Below are 23,376 nucleotides of genomic sequence, written 5' to 3'. Positions count from 1 at the left end.
CCCTCCCAGGGTTGCTGACACTGCGTGGTCAGGTGTGCCGCATCACAGACCATTCTGGGTATGGAGGTGGGGTGATGGGCTTCCAGGTGGGTGGGCCCTCTGTAGACAAGAGGCCAAGGTCATTTCATGGGAGAGCACAGGAGTCCTGGTTCAGGCCCAGCAGTTGCATGGAACTCGCTGGTGGGCACATGTGAGCTATTTGATGGATGCTGCCCCATAACTTTCCGCTGTGTCCTTAGTTCTGCCCCTCGGAAGCCGCAGGAACAATGCTGACTGGCCTTGGCCACTGCCTCTGAATTTCAGCTCTCTGCTGTCATTTGACACCAAGAAGATTGCCAGCCAGCTAGGCTGCAGAGGTGTTACTGCCCCCATTCCTTGCTGACTTCCGCTGGGTCCTGGCTGGGCAGGACAGCACTTGCCTCTCTCCATACTCACTCTGCTTTGAAGATGTTCCTCCTGGCCCTGGTACTAACCAGCAGGCTTTCATCTCCGTTCTCTAATACACCCACTCCACTGTTTACCTTCTCTGCCTCATGCACTCAATGGGGCTGTTCACAGGAAATGCCAAGGACCTCTCCCAAATAGCTTTGAACTAACCTTTTGTGATCGCTTTTTGGGTGCTAAGGGCTCTTTCTGCATTCCAGTTAGTGATCGCATTTGTTTCTCAAAATCCCAGTAGAAGGGGGATGTAATCCATAGAGGTTCAGAGAGGTCTAGCTGGTTGCCTAAGCAGGGTCAGCATTAGAACGCCAGCCTGTGTGAGCCCAAAGCCCGGGTTGTCTCCACTTTCCCCCTCGTACTGCTCTGCAGAGAGAAGGCAAGAGTAAGCCCACGAATGGCAGTGACAGCCACACCATCGCGGTGATAATTGGCAGTGATGGTAATTGCAGCTGACATCTGTCGTGTGCTTGCTCCCTGCTGTGACCCGTCTTCCGTGCCTTCCGTGCTCTTCCACATATAACCGGCACTCCAGTGAAGTCGTCAGTACTTTTATTCCCGTTTTACAGGTGAAAAACACTGGAGGTTCAGAGAAAATTTTTTCCAAAGGCACACAGCTAATCCATGAGGCAGTAGAGCCCCTGGCTTTGCAGATCCACGCCTCAGGGCTTGAAAAACCGGGTATACTGTTGTTCATCCAGACACTGGAATATTATTCAGTACTAGAAAGAAATGAGCTACCAAGCCATGAAAGGACATAGATGGGGGATACTTAAATGCGTAGTACTGAGAGAAAGAAGCCAAGCTGAAAAGGCTACATACTATATAATTCCAACTATATGACATTCTGGAAAAGGCATAACTATAGGGACAATAAAAAGAACAGTGGTTGCCTGGGGTGGTAGGAGGTGGGGGAGGGATGAATAGGCAGAGCAAGAGGATTTTTAGGGCAGTGAAACTACTCTGTATGATACTATGATGGTGAATGCGTGTCATTTTCCATTTGTTAAAACCCATAGAGTGTACAACACCAAGAGTGAACCCTGTTGTAAACTATGGACTTTGGGTGATACTGACATTTCAGTGCAGGTTCATCCGTTGTAACAGATGCCCCACTCTGGTGCTGGGTGTTGATAGTGGGGGAGGCTACATGTGTGTCGGCGGTGGGGGGGCAGGGGATGTAAGGGAAAATCTCCGTACCTTCTGCTCCATTTCGCTGCGAACCTAAAACCGCTATAAACGATGGTCTAGTTTTTAAAAAAACAAAGAGGTACACGATGTACTTGCTGATGTTTGAGCCACTGCCAGCCTGACCCCCTGGCCTGTGTTCTTCACCAGCCCTGGCAATGATGCGAGTGGGGGGGAGGCATGGCTCTGCAGAGTGGGAGGGCTTCCCTGGCTGGGTTACCTGTGGGACGGCAGGCATGCCAGGGGGCTCTGCCAGGGGAGGGACTGATCCTCCCACTTGGGGAGAAGGAAGGAGTGGGTGAGGGAGGTGATGACCATATTCTTTGGTCTTCATTGCCTGGGACAGCGTGTGCTCAGGGAGGCTGGCCTTGCCACTGCCAGGGCATTGCAAAACTCAAGCTCAGTTGAATCGATGTCCTTTGGAAAAGTACGTTTTGCTCAGGAGCCAAGTAAAACTGAAAATTTTGCAGCCAGCACACTGAAGTCGAGAGCCCTGACTCACACTGAGTGCGAGGGAGGAGGCCCAGCTCCAGGCAGGCCTCGGCTCTCAGGTGCACCCAGGCTCCCTCTGATGCCAGGCCCCTCAGCCAGCTCAAGGCCCTCAGTTGGGACAGTGTGCGTGCTGTGGGCAGTATCCTCAGATGGCTTTGTCAGGACTCAGAGCCCCTTGCTGTTTAGCAAAGGTTCTGTCCCTACAGAGCTGTGGATAAAATGAATCACTGTTAAAGTCAAATTTCCTTATTGACTTGCATTATTGGTTCAGAGATGACTTCTCTCTAAGATAAGTCTTTGGTTGATCTAGGGGCACCTGGGTGTCATGGGAAGAGCCCCAGGTGCGACTCACAGGTAGTTCTCACTTATGACATTAGGCAATTCAGTGTTGCTTCCTGAGCCTCAGTTCTTCTGCCTTTAAAATGGGTCTGGACTAAATCAGCCTTGCTGACTACCCAGGAAGAGCATCACTGGTGCCCCCAGTCCCATGTCCTTGGCAGACGTTGCTAATCCATCCCAGCACGCACACACTGAGTCCAGTCCCAGCCTTAGCAGCTGGGCAGCCACTAGAATTGATCCCTGAGACAAACCTTCTTGACCACACAGGAACTCCATGATCTCAAAGTTCCCTTCTAGTTTTACAGTACTTAGGTCTTCTTGCCCTCTCCTATTTTTTCAGTCCTGCCATCTATTCTGATGCAAAAATACTTCAAGATTTGAGGCCAAGTTCACAAACCGATAGTCTTCAGGCCAAATATGAGCCACAGAAGTGTTTTCTTTGATTCGCATGTTGTTTTATTTAAAAAAACCATCACAAACAAAAAAACCCTGGTTGCCATCATTTTTAAATTGGTAATTTCCCATAAGCCCCAGATTTCGGGTTTTCCCTGATCTGGCCGCCCCGGGGCTCCTTGTTCCAGCCATGGGCCAAGCTGGGGGGCTTTCTACCCTCTTTAGATGAGCTGTGGACCCTCCGATTGCTGCAGGCCCCACCGGCCCACTTTTCTCATCTCAGTACCTGCCTAGCCTCGGCAGGTATTTTCTACTGGGGAGCGTGTACTTCCTTCAGAGACACACAGTGCCTGGTTGCCTCTCATTTGGTGATGTGAGCAGCTAGGGGATCAGTGTCTGGGCCCGTTGATGCATTTGGGATGCTTGCTGTTTCCTGGAATCATTTTCAAAGGGAGGGATGTTTTCTGTCTGTGAATCATCACCCCCTGGTGAAGTGGTTTTAAGTTTTTATCTTCCCATGTGGGCTCTCCTGAAAACGAGGGCTCCGATAAGCTATGTGCTCGTGAGGAAAGCACAGGTTGAGGCAGATGGAGGAAATGGGGAGGTAGGGAGGAGGCCCCCTTCCCTCCCGCTCTCAGTCACCCACTTCCTGCCTCACATAGGTCTCATCTGTGATGTCTCATTGCTGGAGCTCCCTGAGGGGACTCACCTGCACGTCTCAGGTGAGCTCTTGGCCCGCAAAGACCACCAGTCTTCTGTGACTCAGCGGATCTCTTGTTGCTTAAAAATGATGCTCCCCACTTAAGTGCTGGGTAATGGGGACCCCACACTGTATAAGACCAGTGCCTGCCCTTGGAGAGTTCACAACTTTGAGGGGAAGACACCAGTAGTAGTTTTCTTTTTTTAATGACTATAATGCTATGATATAAAGGACAGATAGAAGGAAAACAAATGGTAAAGTAACACAGGTTTTGTTTTGTTTTGTTTTTGTATTCACTAGTTTGTTGTATTTTTCAGACTCCACATTTAAGTGATAACATACAGTATTTGTCTTTCTCTGTCTGACTTATATCACTTAGCGTAACACCTTCCAAGTCCGTCCATGTTGTTGTGAATGGCAGAATTTCATTCTTTATGGCTGAGTAGTAGTCCATTGTGTATATGTATGTGTGCATATATATATATGTATATATATATATATATATGTGTATACACCACATCTTCTTTATCCATTCATCTGTTGATGGCAGACACCAATAGTATTAGTGAGACACAGTGGGATGTGCTGTTCATTCATGATCGTACATATATAATGTGCAACACATATATAATGACAGTACACCATGTGTCAAATGATGACAGAGGGAAGCTCGGGGGCCGTGGCAGCCCAGAATAGGGTGCCTCAGCCAGCCTCATGCTGATTGGAGGTGGCGTCGCAGAGGAAGGGGTGTGTGAGCTAAGTTTTAAAGAACTACCTGGGGCCTCTGACCTCACCTCCCAGTGCAGCTGTATCAGCCTCCTTGCTGTTGGAGGAACCTGCCAGATATGCTCCTTGCCTCAGGGCCTTTGCACTTACCATCCCTTCAACCTGGAACTCTCTTCCCTGGACATCCAGGTGGCTGCTGTCTCACTTAAATGAGATATGTGTTGTGCATGTGTCATCTGGTCAGATGAACCTTCTCTGACACCCCTCACACCCCATCTAAAGCAGTACCCACATTACATTCTATTCTCTTAGCCTGGTTTATTTTTCTTCATAGCACTGACATATATTAGTTCATTTATTGTTTGTCTCCCCCACTGTGGTGTAAGCTAGGTGAAGGCAGAGAGCTTTGTGTCTGACCACTGTTGTGTGCCTAGCACCTAGAACAGTGCATGGTCCATAGTGAGCACTCAGTAATGACAGAGAGAATGAATGAGCTGGCAGAGGAGAGAGAGGGGTGCGGCAGACAGAGGGCACAGTGCATGCCAAGGCACAGAGCTGGCACAGAACGGGCCTTTCTGCAACAAAATGTTGGGGTCATGGGGTGAAGAGGCAGATAATAGAGAGACAGGGGCTGGAGAGCCCACGACAGGTCTCCTAAGACCCTAGCTGTCTTTATTTTTCCATTTATAACCTGTTTATTATAGAACAACTGAAAAGTACCAAGACGTGCCCAAAGGAAAACGGTCACCAACTAAACTCTCCCCCAGGCCAACGAGGAGAACCCTTTGATTCCTTTCCTTGTGCCTTTTTGCATGGGACTGTCTGAACATCTCACCTTTTAACTTGTGAACCACCTTGTTTCCTAAGGCTGCTCCCTAGGGTGGCACAGTAATTTCATGTCCAGACAGACGAGGGCGCAGACCTCAGCTTTGCCACTTGCTGATTGAGTGACCTTGGGCTTCCGGAGCCATGAAACTTGGCCGGAGTTGTCGCTCCACATGGGACGCCCTTCCACCCCTTTTCCCCAGCCTCATTTCTGCTTGTCTTCCTGCACTCAGGGTCTCAGCCTGAGACTCACCCCCTCTACACAGTCTTTTGTGAGCCCCAGTTCCTTTTCCTTTAAAAATAGGGGTGAACCTCATTTTGGTATCTCGAACGGGTTTGAGAATTTGATGAGATGACGTGAGTCAAGCGGCTGGCTCCTGGGAGGTGCTCAGTAAATTCTGTCCTTGCCCTCCAGCAACCAGGGCCACCTCCAGCTTTTTCTCTATTATACTTTCCTTACCTGCAAATCTCTTAAAATCTTAATCCTGTCCTAGGCTTCTAACCCCAGGCCTAGCCAAAACTCAGCCTTCACTTTTCCAGGTAGCTGAGATGTAGTCCAAAAGGTGGTCTCATGGCACAGAGTAAAACTGAATCCTGTGGGCAGCTGGAGGTCAAAGGACATTTGGGGTCCCTCGAAGGGAGCCCCTTCCACAGGTATCTCGGCACAGCTGTCTTTTCCCCCAGTTCTCTCCTCCTAAACTTAAAACACCGGCACCAATCATTTCTTCCTTTTAAATGTCTGCTGAAGGCCGTGCCCTGGCGGGGAGCCAGGGGCGTGAGAATCTAATCCCCGGAATAGCTCCGCCGCTCAACATTTAAATGCCGTCTGTATTTTTATCCAATGATGGGTCACTTCTGAAAAACCCTGCTCAGGTCCTGCCCCTCTAAGAATACATTTCCATTTATAGCATCTGAGCTCGGGATGTTGTGTCCTGGTGTGGGGCCAGCGGCTGCGTCCTGTTTCCAGTGATTTGGAAACACGTTGGGGGCCCTGGCTGTGCCCCCCCACCACCAGCCCTCCCTCCCTGTGGCCTTGACGAGTGGGAAGCCTGACTCCCAGCCAAGCCCTGGCAGCCTGACGGCCTCGGGCTCCGACACCAGGCCTTTCCTGTTTCTGGGGGAGCATGAGCTCATTGGGCTGTTGCGGGGGGTGGGGGCAGTAGGAGTGAGGCGACCCCCGTTCAACTGTGCTCTGCTGGGGCCTCAGTGGCACTGCACCACAGTTCCATAGCTCCATGGGACCCTTCCTCCTTCCCTCGCTCACCAAGCACCCCCAGCCTGCTGTTGGTGCCAGGCTGTGCATGGGCAAGGGAGGTCAGCACGGACAGTCAGGGGCCCCAGGGGCTGGTATGGAGCTTTGCAGAGGCCGCAGAGAGTCAGTGCGCAGCCTCTGGGTGAGGCTGACCCGGGTTCCAATCCTGACCCTGCCTCTTGCTGGCTGAGTGAGCTTAGGCAAGTGGCTAAGCCTCTCTGAGTCTTGGTTTCTACACTTGTTGATGGTACCTCGTGGGTGAGGGGGAAGAGATTCAGTGGGATAACGTAGGTCAAGGGACTTGAGTAGTGCTTGGCCCATAGGGTAGGAGCCCGGGAAATACCAGTCCCCTTGCCTGTCCCTCTGTTGACCTGTAGTAACTCAGGTGGGTGCAAGCAGAAAGTCGTTGGAAATAAATTTGAAGTTGGAAATAAACACTTGACTTATACCGTAGCAGTCTTTGCATGCCTTGACATCTCCTGAACTGCACTTTTTTGGCAATGCGAAACCCCCATGCTGGTTTAGTTCATTCTGCAGTGGAGCCCTGGAATCTGCACACTTAACCAGTGTCCTGGTGGATTCTGAGGCAGTGGTCCATGGGCCAGACTTCGAGAAACACTGTCTCCTTCGTCCATTCCAAAGTATTTCTGTAGACCTACTGTGTGGCAGCCACTTCTCTAGGCTCTGGGCATACAGTGGAACTCAAAGGCAGGCAGGCCCCTGCTCTCCTGTAACTTATATTCTAGTGATGGAGTGGAACAGTGAACAAACACACATAACACAAGGTAGTGATCGCAAGTGCTGTGAAGGAAAAGGCAGCAGAGTAAGGATGATGGTAGCCAAGACAGGTCTTTGAGGAGGTGACATTTGAATATAGACCTAAAAGAAGTGAAAGAGCAAGACAGGAAGAGATCTGAGGGGAAATCATTCCAGATACAGAGAACGCAAGGGCAAAGGGCCTGAGGTGACAGCATGCTTGCTTGACTGTTCAAGGAACAGATTGCGTAAGAATTTAGAGCTAATGCAACTAAATGTAAATAGTAAGACCAAAAAAAAAAAAAAAATAGTAAGACTAGTGCCCCCTCCTTGCTGTGTGTGAGCTTCGTTCTCCCCCATGAGCCTGGGTCCAGGTAACAGGTAAGGGCGTTGTCCAGTCCAGTGAGACCTCCATCTTTTTACCGATGGCCCATCTAAATCACTTTCTGAGAATTGCCTGGATGGATAGTTATCTTCCTGATCAGCTCTTTTACTTTCTTGCTCATCATGGTGGCCAAGAAGAGCACATCGAGCACATCTCATCACTTCTCAGACATTTGGGAACCCCAGGAGGACACAGGCTGTGACTTGGAAAGAATCAGAGATCCTTATCTCTAACACAAGATGTTGCTGCCCTTGCCGTGTTTCACTTTATCTACAGATGTGCACATTTGGATTCCATGATCCCTGTGGTTCCTCCTACCTCATTGTTCTGGGAACAGGTCTTGTGTGAGGTGCTGTTGAGTTTCGTTCTGCACCCGTCAAGTGTGAAGGGCAGGCACGATGCCTTTAGGAACGAGGATGCTCCTTGGGCATTACTGTGTGAGCACCATGAGGACAGGGACTAATTCTGTCTTGTTGACTGTTCCGTCTTGTCTGTTCTCCTGTCTCTCTGGAACTCGGCACAGTAAATTAAGGCATAGATAAGTTGGGGGTGGGAGTTAAAAGAGAAGGGGCCTCAACACAGACCCTGGGGGGTATACCAAGATATCAGGGGCAGGAGGAGGAAAAGGAACAGACACAGAAGATGCTGAAGAGTGAGGATGCCATGGTACTTTAGGCAGCCAAGAGAAGAGAGAGATCTAAGAAGGAAGGGACAGTCAGCAGGATCGGTGCAGAGGCAGTACTGAGGAGAGCCAATGGCATCAGACCCTTAGGGACTCTTGGGTGATCTTAGCTATAGCACGAAGAAAGAGTGGGTGAGGGGGGCCTGGCATCAAGCTGCTGTGGGTTAAGGATCAAATGGAAGGTGAAATGTGAGGTTATTCTAGGCCAGTCATTAAGAAGTGTGCTGTGTACTTCCTACTGCATCACGCTGAGAGGGGTACAGAATAACTTGCTGTCTTCCCTTGGAGATGCTAAGACCAGTGACTGGGTTCAGGTGGCAGCAGCCTGATGCATCTGTCATGAAACTTCCCATCCTTGCTGGCAAGTGCCTAAATCCAGTATTTCATCAGAGAATGCACAATGATGATTTTCCTAATTCTATGAGTCCTTCCACATTATTCTTTGAAATTATTCTGTAAAAGAGGACTTTGTCCTCATCAGCTATTTGGTTACCTAGATATACATTGTGTATACCAAAAAAAAAATCAGAATAAATGCTTTCTCTTTATTTACCAATTTTCAGAATAATGGCTTAGCATCTTCAAAGGTATCCAGTGAGGCTTTTTTGGGGTTTTGTTTTAGGAAGTATCGTTACGAACTCATAGATTGCTCAATGTATCTGATGTGTTTCATTCGTGGCTATCATGAAAAAGTTTTTTTCCAACAGTTTTATTGAGGTATACTTGACATACAATAAACTTCATACACTTAAAGTGTACAATTTGAGAACTTTGACGTATGTATACACCCATGAAACCACCATCACAAGATAATGAACATATTCATCACCCCCCTGAGTTTCCTCAAGTCTCTCCCTTCTTCCCTCCCTGGGCAACCAATGATCTGCTGTCACTCTAGATTAGTTTATACTTTCTAGAATTTTATATAGTTGGAATCATACTGTATTGGCTTGCGTTCAGCATAATTATTTTGAGAATCATCCATGTTGCTGCTGTCAATACCTCATTCCTTTTCAGTGCTGAGTAATATTCTGTTTTGTGGATATGCCATCTGTCCCTTTGCCTGTTGATGGATATTTGGGTTGTTTCTAGTTTGTGACTATTACAAATTAAGCTTCCGTGAATATTCATATACATGTCTCTGTATGGGAAAATACTTTCATTTCTCTTGGGTAAATGCCTAGGCATGGAATGGCTGGATCATATGGTAAGCGTATGCTTAACATTTTCAGAAACCGCTAAACTCTATTCCATAGTGGTTATACTACTTTACGTTCCACCAGCAACGCCTGAGAGTTCCAGTTGCTCCATATCCTCACCAACACTTGGTGTGACCAGTCTTTATAATTTCAGCCATTCTAACAGTATCTCTGTGGTCTTAATTTGCATTTCCCCAATGACTCTGATATTAGCATCATTTCATGTGGTTATTCACCATCAGTGAATCTTTGGTGAAATGCCTCTTCAAATCTTTTGCCCATTTTTTCATGGGTCGTTTGTTTTCTTATTCCTGAGTTGTGAGTTCTTTATACTGAATATAAATCCTTTAACAGACATGTGATTCACATATATTTTTCCTAGTATGTGGCTTGTCTTTTCATTCTTTTAACAATGCCTTTTGAAGAATGGAAGCTTTTCATCTTGATGAGGCCTTATTTATGATTTTTTCTTTTATGGATCATGCTTTTGGTGTCTTATCTAAAGTCTTTGCCTAACCTAAGAGCACTAAGATTTTCTCCTGTGTTTTCTTCTATGAGGTTTATAGGCAGTCTTGAAGTCAGATCCAACTTTGTTCTTTTTCAAAGTTGTTTTGGTTCGTCTAAGTCCTGTGCATTTCCATATGAATCTGAGAATCAGCTTGCCAAATCCTACAAAAAAACGCCTGCTGGAGTTTTGGTTGGAATTGAGTGGAATCTACAGATCAGTGCCGTCTTAACAATACTGAGTCTTCTGACCCATTAACACGGTGTATTTCTCTATTTACTTAGGTCTTTAATTTCCCTCAGCAATGTTTTATTGTATTCAGTATATGGGTCTTGCACTTCTTTTGTCAAATTTATCCCTAAATATTTAATATTTTTATGCATCTCCTAAGAATAATAGAAGCAACCATTTGTGTTAGCTTTTGGTTACACCTTCTGTTGTTTCTTTTTAAAGATATAAACAAGGATGGAGATTTATTTTTATCGCTCCCTCCAGCTGCTCCACACCCCAAACACACACACACACAATTTAACAGAACACAGTGTTCCACAGTTTGCTTTTTTCTCTTACTCTATAGAGACCTTCCTCATTCCTCTTTATAGCTGCATCATCCTCCACTTTATGGATGGTCTGTAGTTTATTAACTGGTCCCCCTGGATGGACATTTGGATGGCCTCCAGTTGTTTGCTGTTACAGCTGGTGCAGCGGTGAGTAATAGCCCTGTGCCTACGTCATTTTATATTTTCACCTGGAATTTACTGAATACCGTTAACGGGCCGAGCCCCGCACGACCCACAGTGGATTCAAGAACAAACCTGACTGTCCCAGCCCAGCAAGAGCGGAAGACCCTGCAGCCGTCTCGGAGCTGTGCCGGGAATGTACACGTCCACAGCGCCCAGGAAGGCGGGGAAGGCTGCCTTGAGAGGGGCCTTCTGGAAGCTCAGCAGTCAAGTGTACTCTTCTTTCCCTTTGGCCAGGGCTTTGTGGTCAGGGAGGGTATTCTGAGACAGGAGAGGTCACAGGTGGAGGCGATTGAAGCTGGGAGGTCGCCCTGTAGACGAGTGACCTTCACAAGGGCACCGAGATTCAGGGAGAGAGCCACAGGGGATGGGCTGGAGAGAGAACCGTGTGCGTGTCAGTACTGTGTACACAGAGCATCATCACCCAGCCCTCCTGCAGATACAGGCCTCTATGCCTCCCGCTCCCAGCCTGTCTCCCTGTCCCAGACAGGCATGGGTACAGTGGACAGAGCAGAGGTCCTGAGGCCAGACTGCAGTAGTTCGAATCCTGGCCCGGAATCTTGGGCAAGTGAGAGGGGGAGGATGCTGGTATCCACAGAGGATGTGAGCTAATGAATGGACAGTCCAAGTCCAAGGCCGGGTGCACCGTGATCCCTCACAATGGGGACAGTAGCAGTGTAGCTATGGTTGCTACTGTTATTATTATTCCCCCCTCTAAGCTTCTCCATCTGGGCTGGAAACAGACAGATGTTTTCCCCATCCTTCTGACAGAGGGAGGAGTGGTGTGTGAGCTCACAGTCCTAGTTTGAATGTCAAGGACAGGATTCGGGGGCGGTGAGAGTGATTCTGGGGCTGATTAGAACTGGTGCTTGCGCGGTTCTCTCCCAGCCGCGTTAGGCTCTGGTGCGTCCATTTGTTAACCTCTGTGTGCCCTTCAACACACGTGCATGTGCACACACACCAGTGGTTCTCAGTAAGGTGGAAGAGATGAGTAAGTGAACCAACAAGCACATTTTTCACCCAACTCCCTGGGCTTGACACCGAGGGCTCTGACAGGCTGGTGGGCAGGGGTGACCAAAGAACCATCTGAAGCCTCACTGACTATTTTTGGGATGAGTGACCCACCACTTCCAATGACTTGCTCCTAAATGGCGTCTAATTTCATTAGGCCGTGGAAACAGTGACATCACGAGCGCCTGCCTGGTGGCCGCCCACACATGGCGAACCACAGGGCGATCTGAGATTTGTCTCCAAGAGCAGGGGAGAAGTGAGGTCCCAAGCAGCAAACGTTAAAATAGCAAGAGTTGAGGCATTCTGCTATGAAAAGAAATTACAGAAGAAATCCATTAGTCAGAGATTTCCAGGGGCAGTTTCCTTGCTTGGGAGCAAGAGAGGACTTATGCGTGTTTATTTTGGGTGAGGTTATGCAGCCGTCCCTCGCTCCGTAGGCTTAGATGTGGCCTGTACAGTGAATTTCTGTTAAGTAAATCCTATATTCTCATCGACTTCTAGTTCTGATGTTGACATATATTTTATCCTAAGGAATTTGTCTGATCCTAAGTTACAATGAAGTTAGAGGCACGGATTGAGCACCTTTTTGATTCAGATGGTGACACTCGTACTTACTGCACCTTTATGAGAAGTCACAAATTCAGGGGGACTTTATTTCTTCCCTGGGGGTTCCTTTGCCCAGGTCTCTCCAAGTGTGCCTTCTCAGGCACAGAGCGGAAAAGGACAGGGAAAGACCGCAGGGGCGATCAAGGCCACGGCCATGACTTCACCCAGACGGAGCAGAGGCAACTGGAGGCGTCTCTGTGGAGAGACCATAGGCTCAGTGGGAAAATGAGCTTCCCGCATGGGAAGGTTTTCTCTGCCTACAACAGGGTTTCTCAACTTTAGTGCCATGGACATTTGGGGCTGGTATCCTTTGTTGTAGGGGGCTGTGCCTTGTAGGATTGTAGGATGCATTAGCTTCCCTGGCTTTCTACCTGCTGGGTACCACCCACTCCCCCGGGTGACAACCAAAAATATCTCCAGACACCGCCAAACGTCCCCTGGGGGGCCCAGATTGCGCCTGGTTGAAAGTCAGTAGCGTATGACATTTCAAGAGCGTGAGATAACAAGGATTTCACAAGCTTTTTATTGGCTTGTTTTTGTTTTAAATACTCTGTGTTTAATTATACCTTGAATTGGGTGAGTCACTCCTTCTTGGAGCTTCTGTTTTCTCTTCTGTAAAATGAATGGGTTGGACACAGTGATCTCAGAACGCCTTCTAGACCCAACAGCAGAGCGTGGTGAAGGCAGGAGGTCCCCTGGGGTCTCCGCATTTGGGTCCTGTTCCAACAGGTGACAAACCTATGGTCCACCTGGCTCTGGGCACTGCTCCCATTCTTCTGGCATCTAGCTCAGTCTTTCTTAAGTCCAGTTGATTGTTTTCTTGCTTTCATTTAAGTGCATTTTGCCTTTTTTGTAAGTGAACATGTCTAAATACAGTACAGGGAACCCCTGAGGACCCATCACTCAGCTTCCCCACCATCCATTTCATCTTAATCTTGTTTATGGGGCCAGCCAGTGGACCTTATCTTTGTATAGGTTCATCCATTGACCTATTCGTTCAGATCAGTTCCCCAAGGGCCTGGACTGGGCAGGGCTGGGCAGCAAGGAGGCCTAGGTTCTTCCCGTGAGAAACTCACAGTCTAGGGGGAGGACAGGGAAAGAGCATTTTTTGACAAACATAAAGAATCTATCCTTTAGCTTTCTCTATTTAAGGCCAAGCAATTCCAATTCTTTAATCTTTCTTCCTAAGAAGTATTTTCCACCCAAATGGTCCTGGTTTATCCCCACATCGTTGGGAAAAGCAACAAGAATGTAAATTAGGCCTGGATTCAGATCCCTGCTGTGACACTTCATAGGTGTGAGAGCTTAGCCAAGTCAGCAGCCTCTGAGCTTCAAATGTAAAATGGGATAACAATCCCCAGCTCACAAGTTGGCTGAGAGAATTAGATGAGAACATGTCGGTCCAGGGCCTAGCATGAGTCCAGCACACACTAGATGTACACTAACCATCCTTTCCCCTCTCCCCCTTTCTCCTTACCCTTTCCTCTACATTCTCTTAACAGTGGGTGGCCACATCTAATCGCATCACCACATCACCGCAGTGAGGGACTGACTAATGTGAGCCAGAGACGATGGCTGACTTCCTGATCTGTCACATGCCTGGGTTCTCACCAGCCTCCCGATGGCCCATTTTCTTAGTGACATTCACTGCTGACTCACTTGGCTTGTGGTCAGCTCTGAACCCAGGGTCCTTTTCAGCTATCCCTTCACCCTACCACCACTCCCCAGCCTGGATTTGCGGCATGGGAATGGAATCATTATCAGAGAACCTTCTGTTTAGGTGGCCCTTTTCGAGGAGCCAACAGCATTGCTGGACCGACAGTTTCATGAGGGCGGGGGCCATGTCTACCTTGACCACTTTCATTTTCCCACCGTCTAGAGCACTGCTGGTAGGTACTTAGTAAATACCTGTTGAATGAATTAATGTGTTTTGCGCTGGTCCCTGTTTTCCAAGAGAGCCCCATCTGCTCTGGGGCAGCACCTTCAGAAAAGCAAATAAGCAAAACCTTGAGACTTCAGTTTACCAATAAATGAGCTCTAAACTGATTCCCATAAGTACAGGGCAGTGGAAGGACAATGGCCTATGGACCCAGACTTGGGTATGAATCCCAGCTCTGCTAAATTGACTTGCTGACTTTGAGCAAGTTGCTTATGGCTGAGTCTTAGTTTTCTTCCTGGAAAAATGGGATATCAGTATCTGGCAGAGTTACTGTGAGATGAGACTTAAATACAAATATACGTGGGAACACACCCCACGTGGGATGGCAGTGATTTTGGTTTGCGTCATTCACTCTTTCCAGAGCACCTACCTTCTTTGATTGCCATTGCCTCCTATAGTTTTGTCCAAGTCTCGCCTCCTCTCTTAGACCTTTGTTCGCTCAGCCTTCATCTCCCCTCCCTCTGTTGACAAAGACACGCTCTTCCTGACACCCAGCACACCTGGGCCACATTTGTTAAGCCAGCATCTCAAATTCTGATGCCTATAGGGACCAAACATACACAAAGAAAGCAAGCTGGGTGGGATTTTTACATGAAATCTCCCGCTTAAGCTTTAAAACATTTTTTCATTAAATTAAAAAAAGATCTTAACTTTTCATTTGGAAAGAATTGAAGACTTGCCCAAAAATCGCGAAAATAATACAAAGGCTTCCCATATGCCCTTTACCCAGGCTTCCTTAAACGTTATATAACATTATATAACATCTTATATAACCAAACCATTTTCAAAACCAGGAAAAGAACATTCTACAGTACTATTAACTAATCTACAGATCTTATTCAAGTCCCATCAGTGGTCCCACTGATGTCCTTTCTCTGATCCAGGACAGCCTGCAGGGTTTAGTGGTCACATTTCTTTAGTCTCCTCCAATCTCTGACAGTTCCTTAGTCTTTACTTGGCCTTCGTGTCCTTGATACTTTTGACAAATGCTGGCCAGTCATTTTGTAGCATGACACCCGGTTGGGATTTGTTTGATGTTTTCTCATAATTCATCCAAGGTTGTACACTTGAGCAAGTTCCCCACAGGAGTGATACCCTCCCCAGTACTTCATGTCAGGAAGCACAGATGTTTCTCCTCTGTAAAGTTACCTTTTTCCCTTTATGATTCATAAAGATTGGCGGGGGGGACTGCTTAGAAGGTATGGAAGTATCCCGTTCCTCATCAGCCTTGGTTTACTTATTTCTTTATTTACATCTATGTAGATTTTTGGCTTCCTATTTTATCTAACGGCTCATAATCTATTACTGTGATTGTTGATTTTAATGCTTATATTGCCCCTTCTTTGGCCAGTGGGAGCCCCTTTAAGCTGACTTCTTGTCCTTTTGATACGTCCCATCATTCTTTCTTGCTTTCTGACATAAGAAGATACTCCAAGCTCATCTTGCATTTTCCCTACCCAGCCCTGGAATCAGCCATTTCTCCAAGGAGCTGATCCCTTTGAGTAAAGAATGATATTTAGAAGCCAAGGTTTGAGGTCCAAATGTGCTCACTGCTGTCTGGCTGTCACTGTTCCTGCACCCTCTCTATAGAACGAGCTAGGAAATAAATGTATACGTGATGTGTCCACACACAGGGATGTTTCTCTATTTGTGTATGCTGAAAACCATGAATTCACAGCAATACCTTCATTTCCACTCTAACACCATGGGGTTTATTCTACTTCTCTCTCTATGTATACCTCCCTTCCCTAACAGTGAGGCACCCGGCCCCCATTATCCTCACTGTATTTATATATTTGATCAGCCCCCCTGTATGCAACCATCTCCCATCTCTCCCTCTCTCACCCTTGTCAGGTTCGGACACTCTGCTCTAGGCCACTCCCCGCTCCTTACCCTGGACAGCCTTTGACTTCCCATAAAACTCCCAGTTTTGAAATGGTGGCTCATATATTTATTAAACCATGAGGCCCAGTTTCTGGCTGTGGGCCCAGGGTAGTAACCAGGTATTAACTGGACCAGGAAGCTGGCTTGTAAGCCCCTCTTGCCTCTCCAGCATCCACTCCCTCCATTCCCGTCCTAGCACCACAGGCAGGTAAACTTAGCCTTCCAGCACGTCAGGCTCCATCCTCTTCTTCGTCTCTGCTTTTGCTGTTCTTACTACCTGGACCAGTCTCTGCCTGCACCTACCCTTTCTCCCATCCTCCTGCTCAGACATCGGCTCTTTCTGGAAGCTTCAAGATGACCCCAGGTGCCCTTTCCAGGTCCATCCAGCAAACCCCATGGTGGGGCACCACCGCGTTCTCCTTTTTGGTCCCCTCTTTGTCTTTGCTGCTAAACTACAGGTACACAGAGCTGAGGGCTGATTTTATCTCCATGTCTCTAGTACCTAAAAGAGGGCTAGCACATAGTAGGTGCTCGTAAATGTCAGCCAAATGAGCATTACTCACAGTAACAGCAGATACTGATATAGTACTTTTGGGTGCCAGGCATGGTTCTAAGTGCTTTATATGCACTAAGTCATTTGGTTCTAATCCCTATGCAGTGAGATGGTTACTGTTGTTGCCCCCATTTTGCAGACAGAGGAACTGAGGCACAGAGAGGTTCACTGACACTTCCAAGGTCTCACAGTGGTGGGGTCACATTTAAGCCCAGGCAGGCTAACTCCCCAGTACATACTGTCTCCTCTAATATGCCTCCCACAGGTAAAGTGGGCAGCATTTTCAGAATAAGGGAGGTGAGTAGGTATGGATAGTTGAGTCACATGAGGCCCCCACCCCTCCTGACCACACACCCAGCCCCAGTTCTTAGTGCCCTTCGGGCCCTAAGCACAGGAGACTGGTGGCTGAGCAGGTGGGAGAGAAAGTGAGACCTTTTAGCTCTGCAGCCTATAGGAGTGTTTTCTCCTCTGAGGTCTTGAGGAACCAAGCACCTTTCACGTGTTATTAGAGTGAACGCAACAGGAGTCAAATATCAGATCTTATGCAAGATTTCCATGTCATTGCATTGGGGTTAGCACGGCACTAACCTTGTTTCCCAATCACCCAAGAGGAGCCATCCGCCAGCCCATCACCCCTGGAGGGCGGAGCTGCCAGCCTCTTCACCAGAGAGCTGGGAAAGGGCTGTGGACTTAGAGCTGCTTGCTCATCAAGTGAAGGGGAAGAAGCCAAGTGCCTGGGAACGCTCTGTGTCAGCTCCTCCGCTGACGTTCCTTTCCCCTACACAGGGGCCTGGCGGGGTCTCGTAGTAGTACAGAAAAGGAAACTGAGGCTCAGAGAGGTGACGTCGTTTGCCTGACATCACACAGCAAGGAAGAAGACCAGCCAAGATTTGAACCCAGGGCAGTCTGATTCTAGGGGCCTTACCCCTTAAAACAACAGCCAGAATTACACCCGCGTCTGCCTGACTCCAAAGCCCTCAGTTCTTCCACCACCAGCCCACCAGTCTGCTCTGGTGGGATCCATATGAAAAAAAGGCGTCTGCTCTGTGTCTGGGCAGAAACCCACGTGAGCTGGAGCCAGGGCTGTCACGAGCCGATGTCAGCCCCAGGCAGGATTTTCTGTTAACCTGCTGCCTTGGAGTTCAGGAGAATCTCCAAGAAGAAGGCTGCAGAAGCTGGGGAAGGGGGGAGTGGAAACAAGAGGAGGTAGAGACAGGAAATGGAAGAGGGGGCAGAGAGGTGACGCCAGGCAAGAATGCAGCGCCGTCAGAGAACTCAGGAAAGACTGCACTTGCCCATTCCCTTCAGCGTCAGACAAAGCCAACGCCCAGGTTCAGTTCATTCCCCCAGTGCTTACTAGGGGCCTCTTGTGCCCCAGGCCCAAGCAAGGGTCTGGGGACATGGCAGGGCACAACACTTAACAAGGTCCCTGTCCTTGTGGAGCTTACATTCTCTTAGGGGCAAGACCAGCCAAGACCCAGAATCAGATGAGGGGTCCAGGCCATCTGTCTCAGGGGGTGACAAGTAGCGAGGCAGTGCGACAAAGGAGGTGTGGGAGCCAGGATCCCATGGGGGGCAGGGGACGTCCTTCAGGCCTCTTGGAGGAAATGGTTCGGGGAAGAATGGCGGCTGCTGGGCACACCAGCCAGCACCATTTTCCCCGCTGCCTGGCACCTGCCCTTTGCGCCCACCTCACCCCGTCGTCCCCTTTGCTCTCCACAGGTTTGACATCTACAGGAAGGTGCCCAAGGACCTCACACAGCCGACGTACACCGGGGCCATCAGTGAGTAGCCTCCTTCTCTCCGTTGCTCCCGACCCTCTCCCCACTCTCCGTACCTGTGCCCGCCCGCCCTCTGCAGAAATGCTGGGCCAGGGAGGGAAGACAGAGAGACAGGAGGAGGGAAGAAATGATGGGCATCTTGCTGGGCCCTGCCTCTAGTCCCTCAGCTCTTCTCTGTCCTCACTGTAACGCTGTAAGGTATAGCATCACCTGTTTCTGAAAGGAGACACCAGAAATCAATCATCAAGAGTAGCTGCCCCAGGGACTTCCCTGGTGGCGCAGTGGTTAAGAATCCGCCTGCCAGTGCAGGGGACACGGGTTTGATCTCTGGTCTGGGAAGATCCCACATGCTGCGGAGCGACTAAGCCCGTGCGCCACAGCTACTGAAGCCCATGTGCCAAGAGCCCGTGCTCTGCAACAAAAGAAGCCACCGCCATGAGAAGCCCACGCACCGCAACGAAGAATAGCCCCCGCTCGCCGCAACTAGAGAAAGCCCACGTCAGCAACGAAGCCAAAAAAAAAAAAAAAAAAAAGAGTAGCTGTCCTTGGGAGGGGAAACGGGGGCTCATGGGTTGGAGGGAGACTGACTTTTCTCTTCACACCTTTTAGACTATTTGAGTTTTTAACATAAGGATGTTTCTATCCATTTAAAAAAATAATCCTCTCACTCAGAGTTTGGTTTCTGAATGCCAGTCTTCTACTTAAAAGGACCCAGGGCTCCTGGGAGAAATGACTGATTGCAGGGCTGGGACAGGAAGTGTACAAAAGAAGCCTGGGACACCTTGTGCCAGAAAGCAAAAAAATGCCCGGAGGAAAAGCAAGGGGTGGAGGTGTGTCAGCAGGCCACAGGAGCCAGCCTGAAAGAGGGCAAAGACCAACACAGGGCAATCTGAGTAGCACAATAAATAATGACATTATTGGCTTGTTACCCAAAGAATTAAGAAAAAGGTCCAGGAGTCCATATACTGATCTAAATAAATGGGAAGGAAGGGTTGAACCTTCCTTATAGAGGAATTCCAAACAATATTTATGAATATATCCCCCTCTGAGAGGTACAGCTCAACTCTCCTCTCCTGGAGTGTGAGCTAGTGACTCACTATTAAAGAGGAGAGAATGGAAAGGAAGTAGTAACTATGGTGGAGACATCCAGAGCCTGCCCCGTCACCGAGTGACAAAGGTTAGCATCAACCAGTGAGGAAGAGGTTGACGTAGCTGTCACGTGCCCGCTGCCTGCCATGGGATTTGATGGGAAGGGCACCTCACCTCCGTGGGATCTTCCCCCAAAACCACAACCCAGTCTAATCATGGGAAAGCAGCAGACAGCCCCAGCCTGGGAGACCCTCTACAGGACACCTGGCCAAGACTCTTTGAAAGTGGCAAGGTCTTGAAAACCAAGAAAAGACTGAGGAACCGTCACAGTTTCGAGACTAAGGACACGATGACTAAATGTAAAATGGGATACCAGGTCTGGTCCCGGAACAGAAAACAGGCACTGGCGGAGAAATGAGTGATCTAATAAGTCTGTAGCATAGTTAACAGTATTGGACAATGTTAATTTCTTCATCTTGACAAACATACCAGGGTTATGTAAGATGTTAACATAAGGGGAAGCTGGGCGAAGGGCGGATGGGAACTCTCTGTACTATCTTTGCGTCTATTATTATTCCACAATAAAGTTTATTTTAAAAGATATAAAAACAAACCGCAAGCACTTTGCAAGCAGGAAGGCTCTACCCACATTTTCCAGATGAGAAAATGGACTCAGAGAGGTGAAGTGACTTGTCTGAAGTTTCACAGCTTGCAAGAGGTGGGCCTCTCCAGTGCTTGGTGTGGGAGAGGGACCCTCCCCGTGGACTGTCCCCTGAGCAGGGCCCTGGGGCCGGGCAGTCATTCAGGTCAGGGGATGACCCTGGGGATCCCTGCACCCCAGCTGGCTCTGCCTCTAGCTTAGGTCGTCCAAGCTGCAGATGCCTTCTTGAGTCTGGCTGTCCACATCCCCGGAGAAGAGAACAGAGCAGCCGGGCAGCAGGATTCATGTCCTGCTCGCTTCAGATCTGGCCGAGCTGGGTTCATTCTCCCATTTAGCAGCTGGGTGACCCTGAGCAAGTCACTTCACCTTTCTGAGACTCAGTTTTCTGATCTGGGGGTTAAGTGTGATCACGCCTGTCAAGTATGGGGTATGTGCCATACTCTCAGTGCTGGACCGTGCACCTCTTCTTATCACTGTCCTCTTGGAGCCCACAGCCCATGAGAGTCTGTGACCGCAGGAGCTGTGACACTTTGTGCATTGATCCCCACGGAAAAGGTACTCGGGGTACATAAGAGGAAGAGGGCTTGTTCATCTACCCGTTCAATTAGTTTATGAACCTGGTCACAAAAATTCCAATGAGGCTTCCTGTCCCCTTCCTACCACCAACAGCTCAGGCCACTTCTTTGCAGGCTCTGCAGTTCTCTCCCTTATCGAGTATGTTTAACAATCAGGTCTGTATCCCTCTAGAATTTTTAAAAAAACATATTCAGTCTTTGAAATACCTGTGTCGTCTTTTTAAGCACAGACAGGAGCGTACTGGGCACACCGTCCTTCTCTGCCCTTTTTTAACGGACACATCCTGCACACCTTTCATACCAGCACGTAAACGGCCACCATGTGCTTCTTTCCATTGTCTGGCCGACCCACGGTTTATGTAACCAGCCTCTTGAGGATGGGCCTTCTGATTCCAGCTTATTGCTATTATAGACATCCTTGTCCATATGTTTTTGTATCCTTGTATGGTTATTTCTGTAAGGTAACTTTCCTAGAAGAGGAATTACCGGGTCAAAGGGCATGTGCATTGTGAAATGTAGAAGGTACTGCCAAGTGGCCCTCCGGGGACGTGGTTTGATTTGCAGTCTCAAGCACAGTGTGTGAGAGGGCAAGTTCCCTTGCACAAGAGGAAAGGCGTGAGCACGGGAAGCCAGCACTTAGCTACCATTTAGTGAACAAATATTTATCAGCCAGGTCTGGGGCCAGGCCGTGTGCCATGTCCTGGGACCAAATTGATGAATGGGCTTCGGTCTTTGTCCTTGAAGAGTACATGGCTGAGCAGGCAGGCAGATACAGAAACACACCATTTCGTGACGTCACGGTAAGTGCTATTAATAACTGAAGGAAACAGCAAGGGCACTGGAGACTCACAAGTCGAGGTTTGAATTTTGCCTTCTCCACTGAAGTGCTTATGTGGCCTTACACAGATTGCTTCCCTTGCTGGTGTCTGGGTCTTGGGTCCGGTGCCCCCTTTGCTGGCTGCACCAGATCTCCCACTAGCGAGCATCCTCCTGGTGTCACATTCCTACTGTCCAGTGCCTGAGTCAGTTTCAGAAGAAGTCTGGAGTCACAGAGCCTGAGCATCTTGCCCAAACATGGATTGAAAAACTCTACAGTATCAGAAGGCTTTTCTGGTGGAAATACTTCCTACCTGCCTTCACGTTTTTTATTCATTCATTCACTCACTCAACAAATATTTATTTCATACCTTCTCTGAGCCAGGCACTACGCTAGACCCTGAGGCCCCAGGGGTGCTGAGACATTGTCTCTGTCTTTCCAGTCTGGGGACGAGGTAGGGGAAGCAGACACACAGCATGGGCTGCTGGACGCTCGGATTCAGCTGAGCAGACTCCGCACTTATCCAGCTGCTAGGTCCAAGCCTGGGACAACACACGCAGGTTTCAGAAAGAGGCCTTCCCATCACTATACCCCCACCTCTGATCTGCATAGAGTCAGAAGTTTGGGGCCCGTTTGCAGGCTTGGAGAAAGGAAGGCAGCTAGAAAACCTGGACTGGCCTAAGTCATCATTGACCTTCGAAAACACCTCCCGAGTTTGGGCCTGTTCATCATTACAGCAACCTGTGGGTTGCTGGGGCTTGAAGGTGGGGTGGGAAGGGTGAAAATGGCTCTGAAACGTGGGTCATAAAAGGTGTGAGATTTCAAGTGAGAAGGGTGCTTTGCCCACCTGGAAGGATTCTTTATCAGGAGGCATCACAGCTGCAGTTTGCAGGTGAGAAGGGGAAGGATGTGAGCCTGGGAAATTTGGATTGCCAGCTGGTCTTCTGCAGTGGATTTGTTCAGCAGCTGGAGAAGACGTTTGAAATTAACTTCTATGCCATGAAAACAAACAAGCCACATGGCCACTCTGTATAAACTGATGTGGGACCTGCTTAGACATAGGTTGCTGAGTGAGCAAAGCACGATTGAAAGCATGTGTACAGGGACTTCCCTAGTGGCGCAGTGGTTAAGAATCCGCCTGCCAATGCAGGGGACATGGGTTCGATCCCTGGTCCCGGAAGATCCCGCATTGCCACGGAGCAACTAAGCCTGTGCGCCACAAGTACTGAGCCTGCGCTCTAGAGCCCACGAGCCACAACTGCGGAGCCCGTGAGCCACAACTACCGAAGCTCGTGTGCCCTAGAGCCCACGTGCCGCAACTACTGAGCCCACGTGCCGCAACTGCTGAAGCCCATGCGCCTAGAGCCCATGCTCCACAACAAGAAAAGCCACTGCAATGAGAAGCCCCTGTGCAGCCACGAAGACCCAACATAGGCAAAAAAAAATTAATTGAATTTAATTTAAAAAAAAGAGAGAAAGCATGTGTACATTATGCTGTTTGATTAGAGGAAAAACTCGTATGCCCGTGTCAGGACACAGACTGTAGGGGTGGTACCTCTGGGCAGGGGGCTGTGGGTCGGGAGTGAGAAAGAGACTCACACAGTTTGCCTTTTTATACGGCTTGATGATTTTTCTTATCGCTTGCATGTATTACTTCTTCCAAGAAAAAGTAAAACCCTTAAACTCTGTCCTGTACAGCTTTTTCAAAGTTTGGAAGAACTGGGGAGTCATTCTAGTATGCCCCATGTCTGGGTGTGGTTTTGGAGGCTTGGTGGGGACTCTGGGGATGTCCCTGCCTCACCCTTCACTTGGAGTCTCGGGGTTCCTTTTCTTAGGGTAT

The 23,376-nt window shown here is 48.7% G+C and overlaps 1 protein-coding gene across 1 annotated transcript in view; it reads left to right on the top strand.

Moving 5' to 3' along the window:
• ERGIC1 (endoplasmic reticulum-golgi intermediate compartment 1) overlaps positions 1-23,376 on the top strand; it is a gene marked incomplete at its 5' end in the record, with an annotated part of 105,521 nt that overhangs the window by 31,964 nt on the left and 50,181 nt on the right. The window contains one exon of the mRNA XM_024753370.1: positions 18,336-18,397. Coding sequence (XP_024609138.1) covers positions 18,336-18,397 — 62 coding nt within the window. The remainder of the gene's footprint in view (positions 1-18,335; positions 18,398-23,376) is intronic.

Source organism: Neophocaena asiaeorientalis, unplaced genomic scaffold (assembly GCF_003031525.2).
Source record: "Neophocaena asiaeorientalis asiaeorientalis breed wild unplaced genomic scaffold, Neophocaena_asiaeorientalis_V1.1 scaffold268, whole genome shotgun sequence".
NCBI lineage: Eukaryota > Metazoa > Chordata > Mammalia > Artiodactyla > Phocoenidae > Neophocaena > Neophocaena asiaeorientalis.
Note: the sequence above shows the minus strand (reverse complement) of the source record. Positions and strands in the feature narration are given on the sequence as shown.